The 9036-nt window shown below is 39.2% G+C and overlaps 1 protein-coding gene across 4 annotated transcripts in view; it reads left to right on the forward strand.

Moving 5' to 3' along the window:
- Positions 1-9036, forward strand: part of UBAC2 (UBA domain containing 2) — a 178540-nt gene that overhangs the window by 35185 nt on the left and 134319 nt on the right. For all 4 annotated transcript variants that reach the window (XM_047755766.1, XM_047755769.1, XM_047755767.1 and 1 more), the window contains exons 3-4: positions 2426-2545; positions 3614-3723. In XM_047755766.1, coding sequence (XP_047611722.1) covers positions 2426-2545; positions 3614-3723 — 230 coding nt within the window. The remainder of the gene's footprint in view (positions 1-2425; positions 2546-3613; positions 3724-9036) is intronic.

The following is a 9036-nucleotide window of genomic DNA, read 5'->3' on the forward strand; positions in this document are numbered from 1 at the left end:
CTTGGATCCCTCGTTGCAGTGGCATAGGCCAGTGGCTACAGCTCCCATTCGACCCCTAGCCTGGGAACCTCTATATGCCATGGGGAAGCGGCCCTAGAAAAAGACAAAAAATAAATAAAATAATAGAAAAATTTGAGGTATCGTAAGAGTTACCAGAATATGAGCAGAAACAGGAAGTAAGCAGATATTGTTGAAAAAAAGGTGCCAATAGACTTACTCCATGCAGTGTTGCCACAAACCTTCAATTTGTAAAAAACACATTATCTGCAAAGCAAAATAAAGTGAAGCACAATAAATCAAGGTATGCCAGTAGTACCAGTGTCCGTAGCAGCATTATTCACAACTAGCCAAAAGATGGAAATAATACAAATGCCCATTGAAGACAAACGGAATTTTTTTCTTTTGGCTGCGCCCGTGACACGCGGAAGTTCCCGGGCCAAGGATTGAACCCATGCCACAACAGTGACTAGAGCCATAGATGGATTTTTTAAATGTGGTATATACATACATGGATTTTTTTTTCTTTTTGGGTCCGCACCTGTGGCATATGGAAGTTGCCAGGCTAGGGGTCTAATTGGAGCTTCAACTGCTGGCCTGCGCCACAGCCAGAACAATGAAGAATTTAAGGTGTATCTGTAACCTGCACCACAGCTCACAGCAACGCCAGATTCTTAGCCCACTGAGCAATGTCAGGGATTGAACCCACACCCTCGTGGATACTAGTCAGGATTGTAACCCTCTGAGCCAGAACGGGAACTCCACGTACGTGGAATATTATTTGGCCATTAAAAAGAATGAAGTTCCAATTCTCACTTCGGCATGAACCTTGATGACATTACGCTAAGTGAAATAAATAAGCCAACACAAAAGGTCAGGTATTGTATGATTCCATTTATATGCAGGACGTACTTAGAATAGTCAAATTCATAGAAACATAAAGTAGAATAATGGTTACCAGGGGCTGAGGGGAGTAGAGAATGGAGAGTTATTGTTTGATGGCTACAGAGTTTCTGTTTGGGATGATGAAACAGTTCTGTTGATGAGTGTACAATAGTGTGAATGTTTTTGTTTTTTGTTTTATTTGGGGGGAGGGGCATGCCCATGGTATGCAGAAGTTCCCAGGCCAGGGATTGAACCTGAGCCACAGCAGTGACAACACTGAATCCTTAACCGCTAGCCTCCAGGGAACTCCCTGTGAATGTTCTTAATGCCATGGCATTCATTGTACACTTAAAAATAATTAAAATGATAAGTTTTATGTATATTTCATCAAAATAAAACCAATACCGAAAAACAGGGTTAATGTTTCTTTTACCTGTTTATAAGGTAATTGTGAAGGGGAAGTAAGATCAGAATGTTTTGCAGGGGTCATTGGGTGTATCTTTTAAAGTGTAGAAAATATTTAAAAAGACTCATATAGGTCTTCAAATAGCTCTTCCTTCTGTATCCCTTTTTATGTTTTTTATCCAACCAGAATGATCTAAACAAACTAAAAGTCATTTTAAAATTTTGAACCTAGTAATATTTAACAATAGTTGTCTTAAATTGCTATGAAGTAGGTTGATCATTAAAATTAAGCTCAGAGTTCCCTGGTAGCCTAGTGCTTAAGGATCCAGTATTGTCACTGCTGTGGCTCAGGTTCATTCCCTGGCCCAGGAGCTTCTGCATGCCATGGGTGCAGCCTAAATAAATCAATGAAATTTTAAAAATATGTGAATAAAATTAAACTCAGAAATTTGTATTTTTGGGTTTATCTCTAAATTGATTTCAGATATGGTTTTGCTTTATTTAGTAACATAAAAATGAAGATCTGGTAGCCTTTCATTCCAGTTCATAAATAATTTTATTTATTTATTTTTTGTCTTTTTGCCATTTCTAGGGCTGCTCCGTCAGCATATGGAGATTCCCAGGCTAGGGGTCTAATCAGAGCTATAGCTGCCAGCCTACGCCAGAGCCACAGCAATGCAGGATCCGAGCCGCATCTGCGACCTACACCACAGCTCACGGCAACGCCGGATCCTTGACCCACTGAGTGAGGCCAGGGATCGAACCCGAAACCTCGTGGTTCCTAGTTGGATTCGTTAACCACTGAGCCACGACAGGAACTCCCATAAATAATTTTTTTAATCTTACTAAACACAGGCTTAAATTTTTTTCCAGGAAATTTTGTTGTTGTCTTAATGAAAATACATTCTGTTATAATAAACACAAAATTTTGAGTACCATTATATGGAAGGGATTTTAGTATGAGAGAGTCAATCTCATTTCTTAGGGAAGTCACATATGTAACAGTTTACCTTTTTTGTGGGCGTCATTACTTTGTTTAGAGTATAAAAAAATAATCAGTATAAAGTAAATACAATAAGTTGCTAAGGAAGAGACCTATCTTACTCTTTTTGTTTTTCTTTTTTAAATTCCTTTCTAGATTTGGAGATTGATATGTGGAAGAATAATTTGCCTCGATTTGAAAGATACTTTCTGCAGTAGTCTGCTTATTTATAATTTTAGGATATTTGAAAGAAGATATGGAAGCAGGAAATTTGCAGTAAGTTTTTATGTATTTTCCCTTTGCTATTTAGGTTGTAGAAAAAAAGTTGTTTCATCATTTTTAAAAAGTTTTATTTGGTTAAACTTAGTGTTACTGTTAACAATGATCTTTTTTTTCTTTCTTTCTTTCTTTTTTTTTTTTTTTTGGTCTCTTTAGGGCATATGGAAGTTCCTAGGCTAGGGCTTGAATCAGAGCTGTAGCCGCTGGCCTGAACCACAGCCACAGCAACACGGGATCCGAGCCGCATCTGTGACCTACACCATAGCTCACAGCAATGCCGGATCCTTAACCCACGGAGCAAGGCCAGGGATCAAACCCGTGTCCTCATGGCTACTAGTTGGGTTTGTTAACCACTGAACCACAACAGGAACTCCTAACAATTATCTTTTAATTACATGATCCTCAGGTTTGGAACATGAACATTACCTCAAGGAAATAATTAAATTTAAGTCACTAGTAAAATAATAATGATGGTAATGATAATAGATAATAATATTAGTATAAATGGGCAGTAAAAATTTTAATTAAGGGTTTTTGGAGTTCCCGTCGTGGCTCAGTGGGTTAAGAACCCGATTAGTGTACATGAAAATTCAGGTTTGATCCCTGGCCTTGCTCAGTGGGTTAGGGATCTGGTATTGCTTCAAGTTGCAGCATAAGGTCACAGACGAGGCTCCAGTCTGGCATTGCTGTGACTGTGGTGTAGCCTGGCAGCTGCAGCTTGGATTTGACCCCCTAGCCTGGGCACTTCCATATGCTGCAGCTGTGGCCCTAAAAAAAAAAAATGAGAGTTTTACTTCAATAAGATTCTGATCACTTATTTTGGGTAATGGTTCATGTGTTACTTACAAAAATGTCATGCTCTAAATGTCTTTTCTTCAATGCACTTAGAAATTATGGAAGTTATTAATATATTTAACCAGTTTGGTTTTACTCCCTCATTTTGAAAAATCTGTTCAGACTTCAAAAGTGTAAATGTGTATATACCTGAGCTGATTCTAATTAAATAAAAGTTAGTTTATTTTTAGAAGACTCCTCTCTGTAATGTTCTTCCTGTTTTATTTTTAGTCCTTTTTGCTGGGCTCCTGGCTTTTGTCAGCCGTGGGTGACTTCATTCTCGTGGAAGCTGTGCAGTATTCCTTTGGTATCACTGCAGCCAGAAATTTGCCTTCTGGATTGTAAGTAGCTCTCAAAAGTTTAGGTCGGTTCCTAACTACTTAAATCTGCTGCAGAGCATTATTGTACATGAAAGTCAGTAAAATAATATTTACAACTTTTGAATATAGTAAAATTGATTTTGTGTTTTAAAAAATCCGGTATATACTTAACATTTTCTTTATGTTCTTGAAACAGAATCTGTTTTTACACCCACTTTTTCAACTTTGAAATCCCGTATTTTAGAGAATTTTTAATGAATTTTCTGTTCTGGTCTGAAAGATAAAATTGTGTTTTCATAGTGAAATCTTGTCTTTGTAACTTTGTGAACTAATTAAACACAAAAGTACAAAGTTTAATTGGATTAGATTAGGAAACAAAATTGATTTGTCTGAAGTTACGTTTCTGCAGAATGATGCTTTTTAAAATGATACTGTTTATATGTTTCTACAAAAGATAAAAGAAAAGTGTTGCAGAGGTTAGAACTTTGTAGGCACCTGCAATGGGCAGCCTAACTCCCAGCGTCTGTGCTTTCATGTTGTGTTGGTCTTCTTTAAAAACAGAACCCCAAAAAACATGTTTTAGTTTATGATAACTGGTGTCTAGGAGCAGAGTTGCGAGTACGTGTAAATGACCTTAAATATCTGAATTAAATATCTGAGACTGTATTTAGGGATGAGACACTGTGAAGAACAAATTTTACTTACGTGTACATGTTTAAAATTCTTTGTGTGCAGGGAGTTCCCTGGTGATCTGGTGGTTAGGACTTAGCGTTTGTCACTGCTGTGGCTTAGGGTCAGTCCTTGGTCTGGGAATCAAGTTCCCACATCAAGCCTCTGCACGCTAAGGCAAAAAAAAAAAAAAAAAAAAAAATTCTGTGTATACTAACGTCAGCCTTATTTTAATTTTCAGTATGTATTTTTTTGAGAACTATTAGACTGTTTAATGTATCTTAATTCAAAAATTCAGTTTGGATCTCTTTTTTAAAATATGGGTAGTGATCTCATAGTTTTCACACTTACATTGTCAATATTAGTGGTTGTAGCTGCCCTTCATGAGATTTACTCAACTGTGACTGGCACGAGTGATCTTTAACTGTCTTAATTGTATGTAATTCTGAATAATATTTTAGTGGACACCCATAAAGTTCTGTGTGATAATTATCAAGCAGTTTTTGAGTTCTACAGGTTGTAATTGCCATTAGACTGAGAAGTTTGACTGTTTTGCTATTGTGGAAAATACTGTGGGTCATTAGGAATGAAGCAAAATCACAAATCATTGGTTTTTCCTAGATATTTCTTATTCAGGCTGATTCTTTTTTGTTCTTTATATGGCCTACCGAGTTTGTGGAAGGATCGTGTGTGTCTTGTGTATTTGTGTTAGAATAAATTTGGGGAGTTCCCGTCGTAGCGCAGTGGTTAACGAATCCGACTAGGAACCATGAGGTTGCGGGTTCGGTCCCTGCCCTTGCTCAGTGGGTTAACGATCCGGCGTTGCCGTGAGCTGTGGTGTAGGTTGCAGACGCGGCTCGGATCCCGCGTTGCTGTGGCTCTGGCATGGGCCGGTGGCTACAGCTCTGATTCGACCCCTATCCTGGGAACCTCCATATGCCGCGGGAGCGGCCCAAGAAATAGCAACAACAACAACAAAAAGACAAAAAAAAGAATAAATTTGGGGAACGAGGAGTAACATGTCTTTTAATCCTTATTTACGTTGTCCCCTTGTGTGATAATTTTTCTCTGTTGCATATAGAGTCACGTGACAGGTATATCTTTGTATGAATGACATTTATTTCTTTATGGAATCTTAACTGGTACACATAACGAAGATTCAGTTTTGAAGTTGGTGGCAATGTTTTTAATAATTCTTGAAGCCAGACGGTATCTACCTATTTAAATCTTGGGTTGTAGCAAGAATTGGCAAATTTGAGTAAATTCTGAAGTTACAGGATTCCTGCTAAAGGACAATTGAATGTTAATTTAGACATCACCTGAGTGAGAATGTATATTTCCTTCCTCTTAAATCACGAAACATTGCAGTATGGCTTTTTTGAATCTTGAAGCATCCTCAAACATAGACTTCTTGGAACATAAATCTTTTCTTAAATAAACTCTGCATTTTGTAAATATAAAATACATTGGCTAAAAAGAGTGTTTCCTCTCCTGAGTTTTATAATTTACAGTGTTTTCCACATAACCTCTTGCTGCCTTTCTCTTTCTCAGCCAACTTTATTCTCATTCCCTCCAGTTCTTCACTTCTCTCTCTCTCTTGCTTTTTTTTAATCTCACTGGTATTAAAACTTCTCTTAGAAAGGTCACCATTAACCAAGTGATTGCTGAAGCCATTAATGGCTTATTTTCACATGTCCTATTTGACCTTTCAGTAGCACATTCAATGCTTTTGACATCCCGTTTCTCAAGCTTACCCCTGGTGCTTTGTCTGGGCCATCTTGTCCACTCCCACGACTTCAGCCACCTTAGCATCTGTTGTTTGTCTCCCAGCTCTCCATTGCTAGTCTGTGTAATTTTTCTGATCTTTCTTTGGACATATTTCCTAAAGACTTCTAAGGCTGAAAGAAAACCCATCATGTTCAGACACTCCTGTCTCTTCTGATCACCTCTTTTTAAAAAAAATTTTATTGGAGTATAGCTGATTTATAATGTGGTGTTAGTGTCAGGTGGTACAGCAAAGTGATACGGTTATACCTGTACATCTGATGGCCCTTTTCTCTATTCTCATCTCTTCCTCCTTCTGTACTCTTTAATTCAATGGCACTTCCATCTACTCAGTCACCTAAGCTGAAAATGGTTCCCTTTTCTCATCATTGGAGTAGGGCACCAACATGTATTCATTCAAAGCCCTATAAACCATCCCTTCATCCCACTTGCTTCATGCCTCCTGTCATCATCTCAGTCTTTTTTTTTGTTGGGGGGGGCATGCCCATGGAATACAGAGGTTCCCAGGCCAGGGATCGAACCTGCGCCATAGCAGTGACAATGCTGGGTCCTCAACAGCTGGGCCACTCAGGAACTCCATGTGATTATCTCAGTCTTAACTAATCCTTTCTTGCCTAGTTTTTGCATTAATTCTCCAACTAGTCTTCCTATCAATCCAAAGCATTTTATGCAAGGTTTTTGGAAGTTATCTTTCTAAAATACAAGTTTGACCATCCTTTTCAAAACCTTTAAATCAACCTTTATTTTATTTATTTATTTATTTAGTTATTGTCCTTTTGCCTTTTCTAGGGCCACTTCCCGCAGCATATGGAGGTTCCCAGGCTAGGGGTCTAATCGGAGCTGTACCCGCCGGCCTACACCAGAGCCATAGCAACGCAGGATCTGAGCCGCGTCTGCAACCTACGCCACAGCTCACGGCAACGCTGGATCCTTAACCCACTGAGCAAGGCCAGGGATCGAACCCGCAACCTCATGGTTCCTAGTCGGATTTGTTAACCACTGCGCCAAGACGGGAACTCCTAAATTAGCCTTTAAATCTCCATTTTCTTCAGAATAAAAATCAACTCTTCTAGAATGTCATCAAGGCAGTGCAAATGCTAGAAGCTTTGCCATTACATAAACCAGATTTATCTGAGGGTCCAGCTCTGCCATGTACTACTTGTGGGTCTTCCTGAGCAAGTTACTTCTCTCAAGTTCCCTTTCCTGAGCTCAGTTTATAGATGACCTTCATATGTGACTTGAGGACTATACTCTGTACCTCACAGGGCAGTGGAGGGCATTAAATAAGCTCATCTATGGAGAGAGCCTAGCAGTAGCAACCTCTCCAGGCATAAATTTTTTTTTCTTTCCTTTCAAAGCCCTGGTAACCTGACCCCAATCCAGTGTTTCAAGCCACTCCCCCATCTGTCTTCAGCTCTCTGAACATGCTGTGTGTTTGTATTCTCCTGCCTGCTTGGCTTTCTTTCTGCACCCTGTTGCCCTCTGGCAGGGTTAATTGTCCTTTTATGTATAGCCCAACACATTAAGATCCCTATTAGCATTTATAGCATCATAGCATCATTATCATTAGAATGCTGAATAAAATTATTTTTAATTAATTGTTCTAGATTATCTGAAGTTTTTGTTTTTTGTCTTTTTGTCTTTTTAGGGCTGCGCCCACGTAGTATCCAGGCTAGGGGTCTAGTCAGAGCTATAGCTGCTCGCCTTACACCAGAGCCACAGCAATGTGGGATACGCGCTGTGTCTGCGACCTACATACACCACAGCTCAGGGCAACACCGGATCCTTAACCCACTGAGTGAGGCCAGGGATCAAACCTGCGTCCTTATGTACGCTAGTCGGCTTCATTAACTGATGAGCCACGATGGGAACTCTTAAAAGTTTTATCGTGAGAATCATGACATACATTTTCACTTTTTGGACTTTGTGTCAACAGAGTCTTTAGTTCTGTTTTGTGCTGTCAGATTCTTCTCATCAAGAAAATGTCATTGCAAAGAACTCATCATTTAATCAGTTATGTAAGAGCAGATTAATCTGCACAGTGGAGAGCAGGCAAATGACTGTTGTTACATATACCGTAAACCTACATATCAAATACAGGAGTAATTTCCCTTGTTTTTGAAATAAGAATTCATTTAATGATGCTTATTAAAGTATCTTGCCACCTGACTAGTCAAGCTTAAAACTTCAAGAAGTTTTCTCTGGGAGTTCCTGTCATGACTCAGTGGAAAGGAATCTGACGAGCATCCATGCGGATGCAGTTTTGATCCCTGGTCTCCCTCACTGGCCTTGCAGTGAGCCAAGGTGTAGATTGCAGACATGGCTTGGATCCCGCGTGGCTGTGGCTGTGGCTGTGGCTGTGGTGTAGGCCGGCAGCTGCACCTCTGATTCAGCCTCTAGCCTGGGAACCTCCATGTGCCATGGTTGCAGTCCTAAAAAAGATTAAAAAAAAAAAAAAGTTTTCTCTGTGTTGAAGAGCTCCGTCCTACTACCGTCTTGATAACTCCTTTACTATGTGTGGCTATGAGAATGTTTACTTGCTGTGAGCTTGTTTACTTTTTATTATTGAAAATGTGGTGGTTGACGTGAAAGGAGAACTGAGCTTGGTTTCTGATCCTGGGGCTTTAGCTGAGAAAGTACATAACCTCTTAGGACCTCATTTTCTTTATGTTTGAAGCAGAAGAATTGGATTGGAAGATCATCTAAGGGATCCTCTCGTACTAAAATGCTATTCGATGATTGGACTCCTTTGTGTTTATGTTTTTTTAAAGAATATGAATTTGCCCAGGTTATAGAAATCTATTTATAGCTAATGTGTTTATTTGATCCTTAAATGTGAAGAATAATACAGATGATCAGCAAAGAGGAAGTTATGGTTGA

The sequence above is a fragment of the Phacochoerus africanus genome, chromosome 13, assembly GCF_016906955.1.
Source record: "Phacochoerus africanus isolate WHEZ1 chromosome 13, ROS_Pafr_v1, whole genome shotgun sequence".
Taxonomy (NCBI): domain Eukaryota; kingdom Metazoa; phylum Chordata; class Mammalia; order Artiodactyla; family Suidae; genus Phacochoerus; species Phacochoerus africanus.